The 19,060-nt window shown below is 51.7% G+C and overlaps 8 protein-coding genes across 8 annotated transcripts; 1 reads left to right on the plus strand and 7 right to left on the minus strand.

Annotated features, from left to right (window-relative positions):
- Window positions 1-485: 485 nt before the first annotated feature.
- N7509_009172 (F-box/WD repeat-containing protein) lies at window positions 486-2,398 on the minus strand (the record flags this gene model as incomplete). Its single annotated transcript, XM_056633809.1, has 3 exons — window positions 486-1,458; window positions 1,517-1,685; window positions 1,729-2,398. 3 exons carry the CDS (start codon window positions 2,396-2,398, stop codon window positions 486-488), a joined length of 1,812 nt encoding a protein of 603 aa, XP_056484429.1.
- Window positions 2,399-4,026: 1,628 nt separating this feature from the next.
- On the minus strand, window positions 4,027-5,305 carry N7509_009173 (NAD(P)-dependent alcohol dehydrogenase; the record flags this gene model as incomplete). Its single annotated transcript, XM_056633810.1, has 4 exons — window positions 4,027-4,904; window positions 4,968-5,069; window positions 5,133-5,160; window positions 5,231-5,305. The coding sequence occupies 4 exons, from the start codon at window positions 5,303-5,305 to the stop codon at window positions 4,027-4,029; spliced, it is 1,083 nt and encodes a 360-aa protein (XP_056484430.1).
- Window positions 5,306-6,285: 980 nt separating this feature from the next.
- On the minus strand, window positions 6,286-7,296 carry N7509_009174 (dihydrodipicolinate synthase family protein; the record flags this gene model as incomplete). The annotated part of the gene is made up of 1 exon (XM_056633811.1): window positions 6,286-7,296. One exon carries the CDS (start codon window positions 7,294-7,296, stop codon window positions 6,286-6,288), a length of 1,011 nt encoding a protein of 336 aa, XP_056484431.1.
- A 713-nt stretch (window positions 7,297-8,009) lies between these two features.
- On the plus strand, window positions 8,010-9,513 carry N7509_009175 (Gfo/Idh/MocA family protein; the record flags this gene model as incomplete). Its single annotated transcript, XM_056633812.1, has 5 exons — window positions 8,010-8,033; window positions 8,089-8,251; window positions 8,355-9,023; window positions 9,081-9,171; window positions 9,249-9,513. 5 exons carry the CDS (start codon window positions 8,010-8,012, stop codon window positions 9,511-9,513), a joined length of 1,212 nt encoding a protein of 403 aa, XP_056484432.1.
- A 293-nt stretch (window positions 9,514-9,806) lies between these two features.
- On the minus strand, window positions 9,807-11,911 carry N7509_009176 (putative PHD finger domain protein; the record flags this gene model as incomplete). The annotated part of the gene is made up of 3 exons (XM_056633813.1): window positions 9,807-9,944; window positions 10,015-11,495; window positions 11,536-11,911. The coding sequence occupies 3 exons, from the start codon at window positions 11,909-11,911 to the stop codon at window positions 9,807-9,809; spliced, it is 1,995 nt and encodes a 664-aa protein (XP_056484433.1).
- Window positions 11,912-12,304: 393 nt separating this feature from the next.
- N7509_009177 (putative transcription regulator PAB1642) lies at window positions 12,305-13,462 on the minus strand (the record flags this gene model as incomplete). Its single annotated transcript, XM_056633814.1, has 1 exon — window positions 12,305-13,462. One exon carries the CDS (start codon window positions 13,460-13,462, stop codon window positions 12,305-12,307), a length of 1,158 nt encoding a protein of 385 aa, XP_056484434.1.
- Window positions 13,463-13,906: 444 nt separating this feature from the next.
- Window positions 13,907-15,666, minus strand: N7509_009178 (uncharacterized protein; the record flags this gene model as incomplete). Its single annotated transcript, XM_056633815.1, has 3 exons — window positions 13,907-15,110; window positions 15,174-15,439; window positions 15,517-15,666. 3 exons carry the CDS (start codon window positions 15,664-15,666, stop codon window positions 13,907-13,909), a joined length of 1,620 nt encoding a protein of 539 aa, XP_056484435.1.
- Window positions 15,667-16,523: 857 nt separating this feature from the next.
- N7509_009179 (putative forkhead transcription factor Fkh1/2) lies at window positions 16,524-18,837 on the minus strand (the record flags this gene model as incomplete). Its single annotated transcript, XM_056633816.1, is given in 4 exon segments — window positions 16,524-16,590; window positions 16,660-18,541; window positions 18,556-18,628; window positions 18,724-18,837. The coding sequence occupies 4 exon segments, from the start codon at window positions 18,835-18,837 to the stop codon at window positions 16,524-16,526; spliced, it is 2,136 nt and encodes a 711-aa protein (XP_056484436.1).
- Between the last annotated feature and the right edge of the window lie 223 nt (window positions 18,838-19,060).

A 19,060-nucleotide genomic window follows, 5' to 3' on the forward strand; every position in this document is an offset into this window, starting at 1 on the left:
TCAATGGCGTGTCAATGACGGACGAGGAGCACGATCAGGGCCTCTACTGGGAGTCTGCCTGTCTGTGTTGATGGGAAAACACCCGATGGGATTGTTTTGATGCCAAAACCCACGGATCACAGTGGCGCTAGGCACTGCACGAACCAATCAAATGCGATTATATAATATGTTGCCTTAGGCAGACACAGATAGTTAATTGTTCATTTATGATGAACCATTTCGCATCATATGTAAGTATGTACGAGAGCTGGAATAATAGAAACTTGACCAAACGATTGTATATCCTTATGCGCCATGTATAGGTCTAGCTATAACAAAAAAAGAATGAAACTTCTATGCCCAAATGTGCCAATCTTTGTTCCCCGTTCCGGTAGCCATTCCCCGAGGTCTAACTCCGTGATCCAATGCCAGCAAAATATCCCAAAAGCAGCGCTAAATAAAGAATGAAAATTATGAGAGATATTATAGGCAGTATTCAGGAATAATCATTCCTCCAACAAGTCGATACCATCCAATCCGTAACCGAAATCCATGATAACGGCCCGGGAGTCCTGGCTAGTTGCGACAATTCGTCGATAGTCTGACTGGACATTGAGCATCCAACTAGTAGTCCATCCAGGCAGATCGACGGACAATTGGCCTGACTCGGTATCAAACACCTTGACACTCATATCGTAGCTACCGCTAACAATACGCTTGTTCATGCTGTCCAGGTGAAGGGACCGAATCAGGCCAGTGTGACCTCGGAGTTCCTTGACCAGCTCGCCGGTATTGGCATCGAACTGATAGATAGTCCTATCATTTCCACCAGTCAATATGGTACGGCCGTCTTCGCTGAACTCGACACAGGCGAGACCGCGGTCCTTGCTGGGGAACTCCTTAACACAGGCGCCAGTGGTGACATTCCACAGCTTGGCAATACCGTCGCCGCTTGCCGAAACCACAAGATCGCCGCGCAGCTGGACAGCGTTCACAGGGCCGTGATGTCCAATAAGCTGCTTCAGTAGATCGCCTGTCTTGCGGTCCCAGACGCAGATAGTACTATCCTTGGAGCACGACACGATGTACCGGTCATCGAAGCAAACATCCAATACACCAGCGCGGTGGCCCACGAGTTGACGAATGGGACGGTAGTCATCCTTGATGTCCCAGACAATGCATGTATAATCCGAGGATCCGGTCACCATGATCTCCTCATCGAAACGAAGGCAAAGGATCGAGGCACTGTGATAGTCGGCTGGGTGCTCCATCGGGGTAACGATACCAGCGGAGGGTGTTGATGGAGGGCAGATAGTCACAAAAGGAGATTTTCCGGTGGCCTGCTGCGCTGGGTTGTTGACGGGTCCAGAGCCAGACACATCGCCAGGAGGCGGGCCAATGATCTTGAGGCAAGACCAGGGGTAGTGAGCATCCCACACGCGAATGGTACGATCACGAGATCCGGTAATTATTTTATTTCTGGGAATGAATGGTTAGTTAGGGATCAAGAGACTGGGGGATTTTGTGGTGAACTCACTCGTCGAATTGCGCACAGTACACGCTGTCCTTGTGTCCGTGGAGATAGATTGCCGCAGCTTTGCCCTGTTTCCAGCGTTGATCGAGGGCCCGGCGAACTAGAAACATCCGCTTCCAGTCCTGGTGAGGAACGGCCTTCCCTAGTCCAAGCTGCTGCCTTTTCTTGGTTGCTGTAGAGCTGATCGGTCGAGGGGTATATACGCTGCGGAAAACGTGTTTCCAGACATGGGGGGGAGTTTGCCTGCCCGTTCCAGGTGTGAGAAACCAGCTCCGCCTGCATGAGAGAGGCGGGATCCAAGTAGGAAAGCACTTGGGCCATGATCTCTGAAGGCAAGTATGACACCGGATCAATGCGAAGGAGGTCTAGCTCAAGATCCGAGGCATCAGAGCGATCGCGAAGATCAATACCGATGCCACTCTCCGAGTCAAGTCTGACGTCAGATGCCTTGGGAAGAAGTTCACGCTCCAATTTGCCCATTTCCAACTTGGCCATTTCCAACTTGACCATTTCCATGCGTTCATTCTCAGCAGCGGCAGCAGCACGTGCCGCCGACCCAGCAAACTTGTCATTGGGAAGAATCGGGGGCTCCAATCCATGTCCAGGGATGGGGGCTGGAACCGATGCGGTGGGCGCATAAAAGCCATGCAGAGCAGTCACGCTGTTGAGAGAAGGACGTCGGTTGATGCTATGGCTGTTGGACCAAGCGCGCGACCGCTTGTCCCAACTTTGCGAGGCAACATTGCGCTTGTGGCTGGAGTGGCCCGCAACTTGGTAGTGGCGAGAGTCATCTTCGGCCTCTCCGGGGACCAGAAAATTGTTCTTGGAGGACTTGTGGCGTAGAGTGACAGATAGCCGGCGGCCTAGGGCCACTAGACCATCCATCGGGTGTCGCAGACTTGAAAAGCTCTTGGCTGATCGCCTACGAGGCACTGCCTCTGGAAAGGGCTCCATCTCTTCCACTGCCGATCCCTCGTGGTCATGGCATAGTTCTGTGTGGGGGGGTCTCTCGCCACTGATCGATGGCATACTCCTTCGGGTGGGTAATTGGATGCGCCGCAGTCCGGGGGCGTGGACGAAGTGATAGCGAGGGGCGTCGCCGAGTGGAGGTCTCTCGTGGCGACATGGCGTTCAGTATAGAGATTGCGCGCCAAGGAAGGAGGTAATCAACGATCGGGGTTTTGGAAAGTCGAAGTCCTCGATGGGACCGTTATAAGGATGGTAAAAAACGACTGAACTTTTCCCGGTCCTGGTCTATTGTATAAAGTCGATGGTGGTTCAATGCGAAGTTCTTTCGGTAGTCGCCAGGGGGTAATGGGCGAAGTCGACGAGTCTAGTGGATGGAAGGATTGTATAACACAAAAACACCGAGGAACCGAGAATAAAGAGAGAGAATATAATGAATGCAGTGATAAATAATAAAAACAAAAAGAAAGCGCAAGGAGAGAATAAAAATAGGGAGTAGAATTTCCAAAGAATGAATCGGCTGCGGTCTGAGAGTCGGGCGGTGAATTGCGGCGGAGTGATTGGCCGCCGGCACAGATACCGATTGGTAGCAGATACCTCCATGATCTCATAATTAATGTGGCAGACGAGGTATTCGGTACTTGGGCCACCTACGCATCTGCAGGGATTAGATTTTTCTAGCGTCCGAGGGGGAGGCAAATCATGGGGGATTTGCATTTTTCTGACAGGGATGGACCGGATTGTGGAGTATCGACTACTTACAATCCGGGGCAATTTAGCTGACGCTTAATGTATTCTGTACTTGGCCCAAGGTACTGCTGGACCAAACCGTCAGCCCCGAGTGGCGGTTTTAGGCCTCCTGATCCAGGGTTCCGTCCAACTTTGACGATAATCGGGAAGTTTAGGGGTTTCTACAAGGCCGCATTTGATACAAGCAAACTTTCTTGGGGTTTACGTCAATAAAGCCAGAAAACGAAATCCTTGAATTGGGCAGACTGCCAGTGGAAAGGGAGGAAAGGGAGGAAAGGAGTAGCAGTCCGGGGCGTCGATCCCGTTCGAACTATACTCCAGAACAGCCTTGTGGAGTGATCCACTCTGTCAATGCCATCCAAGTGAAGAACAAAGAACCTTGGAAATAGTCACGGTCCTAAAATAATTTGTTTGTGTGCATTCTAATACTAGTTCAATTTGAAATACTAGTCTTGCAGTACTAGTACTAGTACTAGTAGTAGTGAGTACCCACTAGTAGTAAGTAGCCGAGCCCTACTCCGAGTTGAGGTATATACATCCACCACCTGGGCATCATGGTTCACGAAACATCGTAAAACTTCAGGTTATCCGCTACTAGTACTATGATGCCACTAGCAATAAATTTGAATCATTCGATTAACTGCTTAAGTTATCGATCTATAGGTAGACATAATAAAATAGCACACCCCTATCCCCTCATAACCTTGGAATCAACCACCCCAGGACTTGCCAAACACTCCATCCTTCAGAGCTTCTCTGTCTTAAATGCACCCAGTACCAGCAGTATCAACATCCTCTTAACCGAAAATCTTTTCATATCCAGTCAGGGTAAACCGGTAGTGAACATCACCCTTCTTCATACGCAGCATAGCGTTCTTCAGACCCTCCTCGCCGATGGCGATCTCCTCAACCCAACCCTTAAGTCCCTTGTCCGCAGCCAGCTGCAGCATCTCAAGCATCTCTCGACGGCTACCCAGATGGCTAGCACCGATGAGCACACCGTTAGAAATCAAGTTTTGGGCCTTGATAACCTGACCTTCTTCCTCAGGCAGACCAACACTGACCCAGCGACCATGCACGTCCATCATAGACAGATAGCGAGCCAGATCAAAGCCCTCCGAAGAATTGGCACAGTTAATAATCAAATCAAACGAGAACTTGTGCGGCTCATCCCAGCCCTCCTCCGCAGTAGCGATGTATCCATCAGCACCCAACTTCAAGGCATCAGCCTCCTTGGCCCGAGACCGAGAAATAGCCCAAACCTCCGCACCAAGTGCCTTCGCAAACATAACGCCGAAATGACCAATGCCACCAAGGCCAACGATTCCAACCTTCTTACCGGGTCCAGCCCCATTGCGCACCAGCGGCGAGTAGGCAGTGAGACCGGCGCAAAGCATTGGCGCAACAGTGACAGAGTCAAGGGCATCGGGGATCGGGAATACCCAGTGCTCGTGGGTGCGCACATGCGATGAGTATCCACCCTGGCTGACGATGCCAGTCTCCGGCCACTCGGCTCCGTATGTGTCCATGATCTGGACGGGGCAGTACGTTTCGTTGTCGTTCTTGCACTGCTTGCACTCTCCGCAGGAGTAGGACTGGGCGCCGACGCCGACACGCTCACCCTCCTTGATCAGGGTCACCTTAGGACCGACACGGATGGCAGTACCGACGATCTCTGGAATGTGTGTTAATTATTGGACTGGTTTGTCAATTGGAATGGTTGATCGTGGTTACGAACCGTGTCCCACACACAGAGGGAACTTCTGAGATCCCCATCCTCCGCTGATGGTGTGCACGTCACTGCCGCAAATGCCGCATGCTTCGATCTTAACGTCGACGTCTGTTGTTTGCGAATTCAGTTAGAAATAGTTGAGGACGTGGAGCTTGACTAGTTAGAGCTCACCATAATCACCAAATGGCTTCAGTTGAAACTGTAGATTCCCAAATAATTGCACGTTAGAAAAAATAGTCCACCCAGAGAACGGGAAGTAGCCAACTTACGAAGCGCTTGTGGAATTGGGTGAAAGAGTTAGGTCCATCGACCTGGAATCCCTCAGCTTCGTCAGGGTACGGCATTGTGATGGGTATATGTATATGGGAATAGAAGAGAAAAAGAGAATTGTATGAACGTTCTCCAGAAAAAGTGGGATGTAGAGAAAATAAGAGAAGAAAAAGTTAGAGAGAGCGGGGGAAGAGAGGGGTATATCAAAGCTGCTCCAAAAAATTTAATTCTATTTGTAGCAGGTCCAAACTCGGCCGGTAGATGGTGGTCCTGAATGGCGTGGGATAGCCTCGTGAGGCCCCCATCGTGCCCCCATCGTGACGCGGGTCGTCTCGCATACTAATCCCCGAGTCGGGATATCGATACCGCATGCTTTGAGGGTTGTCTCCACTAGATAACAAAGCGGGTCATTTCCCGGAACAGTAATGCACCGAGGTATTGATCCAGAATGAAATGTCATATATTATTGTCTTTGCAGAAGGTATACGATCAAGAAACAAAGCAGAAAACCAAGTCCTGCTTTGCGTGGGGAATCTTGAGTCTCTTCTTCTTACTACGTGGGGTATACAGCCTTTGCAGTGCTTTTTTCGGTCTTGATCAGATGGAACTAGTATTCAATGGGCGGTAGTAGACGGTTGAAGGCGGCCTGGGCTCGCAACAACCCCGAATTGGGAGTTTTTCCGCCTATCAGCTTCGCGGAACAACCATTGGAATACTACGCCAGTCCCAGAAAAGCAGACAAGATGGACCATCATTTTAAGATATATTTGATTTCCTTGTATGGAGCACAATATGGGTGCTTGAATGTTAGCGTACTACGTACAGCGCACATCTGCACTCATTGGACAAATGAAATAGACTTGGGGACCCCCAGGGAATCGGACCCATTTATCGGGTACTTTCCTAATCGGGATCTAGCGATCGGGTACGAGTAGTAGTCGATTGATTTTCAGTCATAATACTATGTCTATGTATAGCATGTGATTCATGTACAGCGTTGATAATCCCATGTGCGTCTTAATTTACTTTGAACTTTTCTCCCTGGCCCTGTCCATTATGCGACATCCTTCAGAGAGAGCTCCACATCCAATGCGCCCTTGATCTTGTCCGCAAGAGCCTTGGCCTGGTCATCGCTGAGACGACCAAGCGGGCGACGGGGGAAACCACCATATCCGTAATAAGACTGGATGGCAGACTTGGTGCCGGGGATAGCAGCCTTGGTCAGAACCCAATCCGCAGCACTGAGTTGCTGTTGAGCCTCAATGGCCTCGGCCAGACGGCCCTCGGACCAGAGAGTGAAGATACGCACGCAGAGACGGGGGATGACATTGGCACCACCGGCCAGAATGGCGGTTCCGCCAGAGACGAGAGTCTGCAGAGTGAAGTCGGCGATACCACCGAAAGCAATGTAGGGGTGCTTCGCATTCGGCTTGGAAACAGTTGGTGCGGGGCGGTTGGCATTGGCCAGTGGAGATGCGGGGGTGACTGCGCCCAGGGCATTGGCAACGCGGGTGAGCTTGCCAGTGTTGGCACAGGTGAACTTGGTGCCAACAACGTTGGGGTGCTCAGAGATGCGAATGATGAGGTCAGAGTCCATGTCAATACCGGCCACGGCGCCAGGGTAGTTGTACAGGATCAGAGGAATGGGTGAGCCGTCGGCCACGGATGTGAAGTACTCATAAATGGTCTCGTCGTTGCCAACGGCACCGCGGTAGTAGCTGGGAGGCACAATGAGAGCGTACTCGCCGCCAGCAGCAGCGACCTCCTTGCACAGATCAATGGTGCCGCGAATACTGTTTTCGCTGGCACCGGCGATGACCGGTACGTTTTGGAATCCGGCCTCATCGAGAGCAGAGCGAGTCTCGCGAGTCACGGTGGCACGCTCCTCGCGGGTCAGATGCACGGCTTCGCCGTTTGAGCCCATGGTCACTAGGCCGACAAGCCCAGCCTTGGCCAAGCGCACGGCGTGGCGGCGGATTGTAGGAACATCGAGATCTTCGGTGTTGGGGTTGAAGAAGGTCATGGTCGGCGCATAGACGCCGGGGCGGAGTGGAGTTGGCGACATGATTATGGTGATGCTATAGCACGGTTAGTTGCTTGGAATCGGATGTTGAATAGGTAGGTAGGTACATACGTATGAGGATTTTGGGTATATTGAAGATGGAAAATGTCAATATTCAAAAGAGGAGAAGGGAAAAGTCAAGAACCTTTCGCTCTTTTTAAGGAAGCGCACTCATGGTTGCACCCCAAACAGTCCTCCAATGCATTCCCCCACGTCGGGGAATCCTCCGAGAGCTTCTGAATGGCGGAGGAATAAATTCCACCAATAGCCGATGAAGGGCAGAATGTGGGGGTGGTACACTTTGGCATTTGGGATGAGTTGTGGAGGCGGCATTGGTGATGGAGGGGCAGACGCGACTCGGGGATTCATTGCTGCGTGAACCGAATCGATTCAGTCCTGGAGGAAAGAACACATATTATAGAGAATGCATACACATTATATATATATATATACTATACTATAATTATTATACTTATAGTAAATTAAATAGTAAATACTATTCATGTAGCATCCAATGCACCCCGCAATAGATCGGCTATTGACTGCCCCAGCGTGACGTTTGGAGGGGCTTTCAAACGCCGGAAGAATTACGTCCAGCAACGAAAGTCCCCCATTGCCCCAGCTTTCTTCTTTTTATTCCTCTCTCCTCCCGATTTTCTCTCTTGTCTGGTATTGTCTCTCATCTCTATTACCTTAATTGACAGATACTATTCATCATGGCTCCTCCAAGTGTATTGATGGTAAGCTCCGTTCCACCCTGCAGCTATACAGCACCAGCTTACAGAACTCTACCAGGTCGGCACGGGCGAGTACACCACTGGCTTCGTCGGCGGTGGTGCCTCGGGCTCGGACAAGAAGGTTGGCGTCGTGGGCCTCACATTGTTCGACTTGCGCCGCCGCGGTAAGGTCGGTGACTTGAGCATGGTCGGCGTGTCGGGCAAGAAGTTCCCTGGCATTCGTAAGTCAAACAGACAGAGTCCCGGCAACGAGGAACAGGAGCTTGGATGTGAGAAGCTAACTAGAAGAATCTAGGCGATCACCTGCACCGCAACATCTCCCAGGTTTACAATGGCCTCGACACTTCCTTCGCCTCTTCCCTGCCGACGACCAGACCGACCCCGACGCCTACAAGTCGGCAATTGACGCCCTGCCCAAGGGCTCTGCCATCACAATCTTCACCCCAGACTCGACACACTACCCAATTGCTCTGTACGCCATTGAGCGCGGACACCACGTCCTGATCACCAAGCCCGCCACCCAGCGATTGGGGGATCACCTGGCACTGGTAGAAGCCGCGCGCAAGCACGGCGTCTTCGTCTTCGTCGAACACCACAAGCGCTTCGACCCAGCCTACTCCGATGCTCGCGCCAAGGCGAAGAACCTGGGTGACTTCAACTATTTCTACAGCTACATGAGCCAACCGAAGAGTCAGCTGGAGACCTTCAAGGCATGGGCTGGTCGGGACTCAGATATCTCGTACTATCTCAACTCGCACCACATTGATATCAACGAGAGCATGGTGCCTGACTATAAGCCTGTTCGTGTTACAGCTACTGCATCTCAGGGAACTGCTGCTTCCCTGGGCTGTGTTCCTGAAACCGAGGATACGATCACCCTCTTGGTAGAGTGGCGACGCAAGGATGACCCTGCTAAGATTGCGACGGGTGTGTACACAGCCAGCTGGACGGCGCCGCAGAATGCGGGTGTGCACTCCAACCAGTACTTCCACTGTACGTATTTTTTTGTTCTTTGTCAAAGTTCGATCCGATACTAATCTTGTGAAATAGATATGGCGGCCAATGGTGAGGTTCGTGTCAACCAGGCCAAGCGTGGCTACGATGTGACTGGCGATGACCAGGGTTTGATCTGGGTGAACCCGTAAGTCACGTATAATCCTTTTTATGAACTGAAATCCATACGGAGGAATCAATTTACTAATACTTTCTCGAAACTAGCTTCTACATGAAGTATGCTCCCGACGAGGAAGGTAACTTCGGTGGTCAGACTGGCTACGGCTACATTAGCTTTGAGAAGTTCATTGATGCCGTGACGGGCGTCAACGAGGGTCGTTTGACACTCGACCAGTTGGATGCTCGCCCTCTGCCTACCCTGAAGAACACCATTGCCACTACGGCAATCCTGGATGCCGGTCGCAAGTCGCTGGACGAGAGACGGCCGGTTGAGATCGTGTCAGAGGGCGACAAGTGGGAACTGAAGTAAATGATGCCAAGTATTATTGTATAGTTGTACAGAATGTGAAACGAACCAGATCTTGAGCGAAGAAATAAAATAACTCCTATAGATAAGAGAGACAATGTAGAGCTAAAAGTAACATGGGGGAATCATCGAAATATTGCAGATGTCAGATTCGCAGGCTAAAAAAAAGCTCGATTGTTCCCCTGCTGTGATAACGCCGAAACCGACAACTCCATACCTACTAGCAGACCAAATTCCAATAATCGCAGAAAATCTCCCGTGGTATCATGCAAGTACTTCCATCTCTATTGTTTCATTCATCGCCTTCCGCCTTTGACGATGCCATCCGGGCCTTTGTGGAATCTCACCCGGCACTCAGGGCAGTACCATTTCGCGGTACGAGAGGGAACCTCTGAAAGGCCGACACAGTCGAGGTGGAACCATTCGCGATCACACTGCGCATGGCATTAGTATCACTGAAAGCAAAACAGAAAAAAAGAAGAGGTGGGGAAGGGAATGACATACATCTTGGTTCTCACAACAAATCATAGTACCGAAGCTCACGTCGCCGCATAGACAATAACGCGGCTCATTGGAATCTATCTCCTCTAGAACTCCATCTTCATCGACACGGGTTTCCTGGGATTTTCCAGTACTGATACGTTTCTTGCCTGGCTTGGCCTTGCGACGACCGTAACTAACGGCCGCACCACCATCTTGACCGGTGGAAACAGGGCCTGGAGCGGGCCGCTTGCGCCGTCGGACTGGAGCAGGAACACTTGGCGCGTGAGACGGCTCTCGAACAGGTGTTTTTCGGGCCGGGGTAGCACTCTTAATGCGGAAATCTCGCCCGCCGACTGTAGCACTGGCAGATATTCCCCCCAGAGCTCCAAATTCGATTGAAGCGGCGGCAGATCGTCTCGACGAGGGTCGTGTAACGGAAGGAGTTGGCGTACCAGCAGGCTGTACAATCGACCGTATTGATCGTCGTGAACCAGTTGGGGATGGCGGAGGAGGTGGAGATGCCTTTTCTTCAACCGCGGGGGATTCTCGGGTCGAAATCGGGGCGATGGGAGCACTAGTTCCATCTGCCGATCCACCGGTAGCGGCTCCCCGACTGGATCGGCGGCGTGACGAGCTAGACTTTGACGATACCTTCACCGGTAAAAGCACGGGAGTTGGATCTATAGTGACTTCTTCTTCTGCCTCCACTCGGTCTTCAATGGCCTCTCCAGCCGCAATCTCGTCTCGCTTTCTTTTCCGCGAGGACCGACTTGCTGGGGTCGCTTGAACGGGGCTGGGGATAGGCTTGGTTGGCGTCTCTCCATTGAGCAAGGCCTCTCGTGCCATCATCTCACGCTTCAATTTCTTGGCTTCGTTCAGCTTCATACCACGGTTGCTGAGCTTTGTCTCCTCGGCATCCTTCACCATTTCCTCATGACGAGTTTCCTCCAGGTTATCACAGTCAATGAATTCAGACCCGGCCTCAATCGCGGCGGTCTTAGCAACGCGATAGGCTTCCCAGCCACGGCCAGAAAGGGCAAGCTCGCGGTGTATCATAACCTCGCTGGGCTGCCACACGGCGTTCTTCTTCATCTTCTTCCTCAATTTGGTCATCTCCCATTCCGTCAGTCGCAGCCATGGCAAATCCTGACTGCCAACCTTTGCATCTGCTGGGGGTGGTTTGAGAAGCGCGAGAGCATTGCTTGTGGAAAATCCATTGCCGGAACTCGGTCGTCGTACCTTCTCCCTCTCCTTCTTCGGTGGTTTGGCGGCCTTGCGTGGAGGTTGTGGTTCAGCATCAGCATCGGAATGTTCGGTACTATCGATGGGGGAATCCGGGTTGAAGTTGGCTAAATGTTCCGCTGTAAGTCCTGGGCGGCGCGATCTTGACTTTTGATTGCTACTGCGCTTGCGATTGTCCAACCGGAGAGTGATTCGTGTTGTGGACGCGGTTTCCTTCTTGCGGGAACGTTTGGGTGTAGGCTCTGGAGGAGGAGTCGGTTCTTCAGAGGGAGGTCTCAGGGAGGGCATCGAGCTTCTGACGGATACAGCTCAAGCGGTCGAAGTGGCGATCAACGACATCGTAAAGGCGGCAAGATTCAGCATAGGAGGATTCGCGAGCATTGATGGCACGGTCGAGTTGTAAAGATATATTCTTGCGCATTTCAATGGCGCTAGGACGCTCGTCAGACGCGACATCAGGAAGGTGACCGTAGCTCTTGCTGAGGTCGTGTACGGATTGCGCCGATTTGAGATAGCGATCATCCAAGCCGCGAATGAGAGTGAGGGAACGGATGATGTCGGCGGGGAGGTATTCGGTATAGTCAATGTAATCAGTCACAGTGGCTTGGGCATCTGGATCAAAAGGTCCATCCAAGATAACCCCGCCGCTGTGGTCTGTTTCGTCGGTCATGGGCATCTTGCGGGTCAGGAGACGCGTCTACCAAAGTCCGTGCAGATACACCAGGGAAATGACGGGAACTCTTGAAAGAGCGTGAACTGGATGAGACCACACCCTTTATGCCACAGTCATGAAACGAAAAACAAAGGCAAAGGCGGCGATGCGACAGCCGCAACTCTTAGCTGTACGTGCCAGTGCCAAACATGCGGGCGATCGTTGTTCCGCAGTAACGTCACGTGTGGCCCAAAGAGGTAATCTGCTTAGAACTTCCTGGTCTTATCGTATGTAGATCATCCAATGACTATATTTATATGATTGTCCAAAATGTAAGCTTCTGCATGTTTGAAAGACCTTCACTTGCCCCCATACATATTTCCTATTCTATTCTACTTATTTTTGGAGGAGATTCCCTCACTCCAAAGTCGGCCAAAACCGCTCCTCCAACCAAACCACTTGCCTCCACCACTCCAAACATCTTCGGCGCATCGCCTCCGCCTCCTCCACACCCTTCGTCTGCTCAGCCATACTATCCAAAACATCACCAATGCGATCAACAAAGCCTTCAAACTCCTTACTTGACCAATTAGGAATAAACTTATCCCTCAACGAACCTCCATCCGCATCATCCTCTGCAGGACCCTCTCTCCCCTGCAAAAATGTCGCCGCATATTTCCAAGACCGGAGATAACACACCTCAGTCGCCCACAGAACAGCCATACCCTCCATAACCGACGCCCCCGAGCTCGCCGAAGACATAAACATATCAATATAAGCACGAGTGATCGTCGTCGGCCCAAAGTAAACCGTACCACCAGGCTCCACAGGCGTCACAGACGAAGGGTATCCCCGAGTGGGCTGCGGACCAGACTCGCATTTCGAAGATGTCGTCGACATTGACGTCGCACCCGCATCCTCCTTCGAACTTGAAGGCTGCTGAGAAAGCGGGTAACACGTTTGACTCCAATCCTGCATTTGACATTCACCCTGCGCATTGCATAGGCGATGTAGATCCGGTCCACAAGTCGTAGTCAGACCAGGCGGTTGAACCTCCCCTTCGAATTCGCCGCTCTGCACCGCCGCCGCAGAATACCCTTTACCCTGACACGCCGACCCCGTGAACCCGGGACACGAGCCCGAGCCCATGGTAGAAATGCCCGCGGAGGTCGCAATACTGCCGCTCTTTGTAAGACCCGCGCCGCATTCTTCCGAGGCAATGGCCGTCAGATCCAGGTTGTATTCTGCGGCGGTGGCTTCGAAGAATTGGAGCTCTGTGCGGATATTTACAAGGGCGTCGATGAGGACGTTGACGGCTTGGGCGTCTGTGGATTGTGGAAGGTTAGGGTTGGGATTGTAGGCCTGGGCGGGAAGTCGGATTTTTGCGAGAAGGAAGCCGATGAAGCGGATGTAGGATTGTGCGTAGAGTCTATCCTGTGAGAGCCATTGGGAGAGAGTGCTTTTTGGGAGGGTGCCTTGGCCTGCGGAGGCGAGGAATGGGTGTGTTGTGGCGCGTTTGAAGGATTGCGGAGTGCTGGCGAGGAGCCAGGAAGTGAGAGGGACTTGACTGGTCATTTTAAGAACGGGAGCTTGGCCAATTGGTGTCAGGCAATTGATTGCTTCGCGGGGATGAGGCGGGTTTTCTTTTTGGAGGGGTCGAAAGAAAGATACGAGGAGCTGAGGTGGGGGTACGGGATGCCCGTCAAATCGATGTGCTTATGGCGTCAGTACCACGGAAGCCCTAAGTGTTTATTTGGGTGAGCATAAAGGATGATCCTAATCCACTAATTTGGCACTACTTCAATTGGGATATACCTATTGATTTAAAAGCAAACTGGGGGGGGAAATTGAAATGATTGACTATCAATTAATCTAGACATTCCATAAAACAAGGCTTAGAGCCGGTCGTGGGGAAGAAGTATAAAGCAGTAATGATAACAAACTTTTCCGTCAAGACTCCTGTTGAATTTAATTCCATACCTGTTCCGCATCACCAGTTCTTCCACGCCGTGACAAAATTCAAATGTTTGAACCCGGAGGCGACTCCTTGGCCACAGCGGCTTCGTGTTCTCCTGCTGCCTCTAAAGCAATCATAATCAATGCGACCATGGTGTACCGTGCATCATTTCCACCATTGTGTAAGTCCCGTGTCCAGGTATTCAGACCCGCCATCATATTCTCTAACGAGGTGAGTTGGGCATCGTTTCGCAAGCCCTGGTAAAGTGAGGCAGTATCAAGCATCTCTTCAAAGATGGCCTCGGACCCGTTGAACAAGATCTTCCTGAAAGTCTCACTCCCGGCGGCAGCAAGTTGCTCGAGGTCTTGTTTGGTATTGTGGCCTAGGTAAATAAGGTCGCGTTTCTTTGATTCCGGAGAACGGTCGGTTGAACCGCCATCGTACGGCGGCGAGAAGAAATCGTCTATTCTCTTCCCGAGATTTGCGGAATCAATAAACTCACTCTTGCCGTAGTTGAAACTGTTCGGGCAACCCGAGCAAAAGTCCTTGTTTATGTGGACCCGGTACTCCGACACACGCAAATGATGCGATCGAATCTTGCTCATCCACTTTGTACCATGGAGTCCAGGATGGAGACCCCTTAGCTCCTGTGTGTCAAGAATCGAGATGCCGATTTCCGTTACATGAGTTGCGTTTCTTTCTTTCCATTCGACATCCACGCTGAAAATGATGGGTCTATCTGGATAGGCCCATGGGGCAGGGCTGTCCACGTCTACCGGTGAGATGCTTCTCCCGATTCCTGCACCTGTGGGTCGTAGTCCGAAATACTGCTGGAGGCGATCCATGCATTCAGCCCCCGCACGTGCGTATTCCAGTACGTTGAGTCGTTTCTTCTTCCCTTTCTTTTCCTTGCGTCCCAAGTTCTTTTCTGCGTAAAGGGCATCACCGATCTTCGCTTCAAGGTCTTTCAGTACAGCCGGTTGGTAACTGGACATCCAATCCGCCCAAGAGCCTGTGATTCTGCGAGACTTGTCGATTACAAGCCCCTCCATTGTCTTGTGTGAGGTTGAAACCCCTAGTAAAGTAGGCCTGGGGCAATTCGAATCGTCAAATTGAAGAAAGAAACCCTCACCCTTGTCTTCCGTAATAGCCACATCGCATGACAGGGCCGTGTTGACCTCTTTGAGGTAGTCGTATGCCTCTTGCAGAGGCACTAAAAGTAGCAGTCTTCTGCCACGACATCCCGGTGGAAGTGAAAGATAATGGCTAGTGAATACTGCAGTTAGAACCAGGTTGAATACCTGGATAATTGGGTCTGCAACAACTTACAGCGTCCAGGTTCTGTCAAAGAGGGTTTTTGTTTCAAAGAACTTGGCGAGTGCTTTGTTGCGGGCTTCATCATCACAAAACTTATGGGGAATGTTTCTTAACGCAAGTATTGGACAGTAAGATGAGGCGAGATCGATGTTCTTTGGAAAGATTCCTTGAGCGGAGCACCATGCTGGGCTGTCCGGGGAGCTTGCGATTGCCTCTTCCTGTGTCCATTCAGTCCATTCGTTAGTTCTCATATTTCGGCCCTTGGGAGTTTTCCGGACCTAGGAAGCATTGTTAATTACCTCATGTATCCCTTGCTCAATTGGGATCCAGCAAGGATTGGCTCGAGAGTGCTCACCTTAGTTTCTCCGTGTTGGAGACCCGGTGCGGAAACTTTCTTTCCGGCGTTCATTCTCGTGCTGATTTGAGTGTTCACATGCTGAAGGTCCTCATCGCCCTGAAGTAAGAGGTTCAGTCGATTGAATTTCTCGTCCATAACCTTATCCATGGTGAGAAAGTGAAGAGAGGAAAACGGGCTGGGATGGGTTGAGGATGGAGAGAGAGAAGAGGAAGCGGACTGCGGAGACGAACATCAAAAGGGTGAAACTCGTTGAATTTTCGAGAAAGTGTGAAAGTTTGCAAGTTTGGAAGTTGCTTCATTTTTGGGATCGATAGTTCCTTCCCTGCGTGTTACACATGAGCTCAACGTGGCAGGACGGAAGGCACGACTATCTCCAGTACTAGCATCAGTAGGTACTGAGCTCGGAAGGAGCAGGGAAATGAGGGTCATTCTGTACCTTCCTAACTTGAAGGTCACCTTAGGCAGGAGTCTTCCCGATTGGTGAATCTAATCTCAACTAGAATCGATCTAGGGTCGCCTTTTTTAGTACTAGTGAAGCCTAAATGATTCTGTCTATGGGAACAGTGGGTCCTCTAGGTCAACTTCCATGGCATATACATACCTAATTACTTGGGCATCGTACGAGATCGGGAAAGTATTTGTCTTTTTACAAGCTAATTGCATTGTATGGATGTATCATACATTGATGGCTTTGACCCATGAATACAGAGCCATCGAGTCCAGGATGGCATACACATAAAAACTAAATGACAAGCAAACCGAGATAATAAGAATCCAACAAATTAACAAATGCCCATACCTCAAATCGGAACTCCTTTCTTTGCTCCGTGTCGTTGAACAAAAAAAGAAAAAGAAAAGAAAAAGAAATAGTAAAGGGAAAAGAAAATCAAAAGTTAACAATACCAAAAAGAATAAAGCCAGCCAACGCCAGTGAATGCGGAGCGCAACAGCAAGAAATACAATCTGTTTCAAACATGTTGTACATCATAAGTGGTAAAAATGGCCTAGGTAGCAGTGGCCCTGGCAGCATTGCTCAGCTGTCGATGATAAGAGCCAATGGGTTGGAACCCCCTGTATATTTAGTTAGCCACTGTTCAGTGTTTTCAAACGGAGACCTAGGTCACGAGGAGAGAACCATACCGAGCAAGATCAAAACCACCTGTGTCCTCTTCATCCTCCTCTTCCATACAATCCTCTTTGTGTGCCCCATTAGGGTTTATATCTGGACCATCGGACTGCAGCGGGGGTAGCGTGCGGCTAGATCCGAGACCGTTGGATGTTCCCGGCTTGCTTGGGCTAACCAGGTTAGGCGGGGGCGGGCTGCTGCTCGGAAAGCCCCCAATGATGCGATCCTCGGGCTCACCCTTCAGAGGACTCATGTCCGGGACAGGGCGTGCCGGTGTGCTGCCAATGTCGGCGAATTTCCAAAATTGAGCCGGAGAGCTCATTGGCATAAACTTTGACGGAATCTGCGCCGTGCTGGGGGGTGGCAGACGGGGCTGCTGGCGCTGTGGGGCAGGCGTTATCATGGACGAAGGACCGTCATCATAATATGATGAGGACAGGACTGGCGGGGAGCCAGCGGCATTATCTGACAGCCCGTAGGCACGGCTCAGATTATTGCTGCTGTTCTGCACTTGGCTAGAGTTGACGGTGCTGCGATTGCGAGCTGGTAAGGGGGATGGCTCGTCGTAATCCCGCGGATTCATATGTCGCAATGGGTGGTCGGAACCAACACCACGACCGGCCCGAGAGCCTCGTTCTGGAGTATAAGCTTCCACCGGAGCTACCGGGAATGAACTGAAGCCAGGCGAGGATACAGGCGGAGATTTCTTGGCCGTCGCCGAAAATGATGTATCCAGTTTAGAGACATGGGTGCCGCGTGCCGAAGATGGAGGCTCTTTCGTCGCGGGAGACGATGGCGCGGAGGACTGGGGGCCACCCTTGCGCATCTGCTTCTTGCGGTATTCTTCGCGGTGCTCCGCGGCAATCTGCCATTTCATGCCCTTGCCTGGCTCATCCGTTCGGCGCGGTACCTTTTGGAATGCCTTATTGAGTGACAGGTTGTGGCGGATGGAGTTTTGCCAACCGCTTTGGGAGTGACGATAAAAGGCGTATTTGTCCATGATCCAGTTATAGATGCTGTTCAAGGTGAGCTTCTCTTCTTCACTAGAAAAGATGGCCTGCGCGATAAGTGTAGCATAGCTATACGGCGGCTTCAGATCCTTCGCCGCATCCTTGCTATAGTCGATCTCTTCAGTGCTCTCCATCATCATGCCTCGGTTGTAAAGCGGGGATTGCTTGGTCGTGCGCTGGCCGTCGGTTCCAGGAGAACGCGGAGGAGGCGTCACCTGTCGCTGGCGGAGGTTGGGAGCAGGAGCCAGCGAAGGGCCGCCAGAGGATGATGGCCGCGCGGGTTCGGTGGCCTGTGAGGCCTGTGGATGAGCGTGCTGCGAAGCGTCCCATGCGACGGAAGCAGGGTCCGGTTCCTGGCCACTGGCGATGCGCTGGGCGCGCTCAATGAAGCTGGGGTGAACGTTGGGGTCGTCGCCGGGAGTAACAAACATCATCTGAGAGTTGGCGACTTCGATAATATCACCACAGTGAAGAACAGCGTCGGCTCCACGTTTGAGGATCCCATTGTTCAGTCGGACACCGTTGCGGCCATTGACCCGGATATGCCAGGCGGGCGCCTGCTCCCCATCATAAAAGATCTCAGCATGCAGGCGCGAAACGAATTTGCTCGGGCCTAGGTCGACATGCACATCGGGGAGCGCACGAGCGGCAATCGTAACGGGGCTAGACTGCTCTGTAGACTTCTGTTCGCGATCGGGTTCGCGGCCAATATTGACATGTAGGGTTTTGACGTAATAGGTCCAGTTGCGGCCGGCGATTTTGGCGTAGGCCTCGATACTTTGTTTGTTCTCGGTCTTCTGGTTGGAGTGGTCGCGCGAGACGCGGATTTCTTGGGTGGTGTGTTCAAGTAGGAGATCACTAGGTCGGTCACATCCTGGTGCGTGGACTGGTCATGGTCACCAACTGAGTCTTCGGCTTCGTCGCCGGACTCGGCCTTCACGGCGCTTCGAGGCGGGGAGGTACGACGATCAACCTGTAAACAATGGGATTCTGTTTTAGCCTTCTGATCCACGCGCACGGGGCGATTCGGTTTTGGACCAAACAACCGTAGTGGACTTTCGAACTAACCTTGCGCTTCTTTGCGGACGGGCGAGTGGGCGACGAGTCTGGTGCTTCCACATCGGACGTTTCCTGCAGTTGAATTTCCTTGCGCCGCGCGCGACGGCGGTTTGAGAGAGGCATTTTGGGTGTCGGTCCAGCGGATCGGGTTTGATTTGGAGTATCAACAGATCGGCGCAACGATGGGCGCAGAAATCGAATTTTCCTTGCGAAAGTGGGCAATCAAGCCGAGGCGTCGAGGAGATGCGCACGCACTAGTGAGGAGAGACGCGGGGGGGGGGGAATAAATGAGGAGAGACGAGAGCGAGAGTCCACAATGAATGAACCCAGGGAGTGAGTAAGAGGC

The sequence above is a fragment of the Penicillium cosmopolitanum genome, assembly GCF_028827165.1.
Source record: "Penicillium cosmopolitanum strain IBT 29677 chromosome Unknown utg000009l:1.0-9042332.0:1.0-9050551.0, whole genome shotgun sequence".
NCBI lineage: Eukaryota > Fungi > Ascomycota > Eurotiomycetes > Eurotiales > Aspergillaceae > Penicillium > Penicillium cosmopolitanum.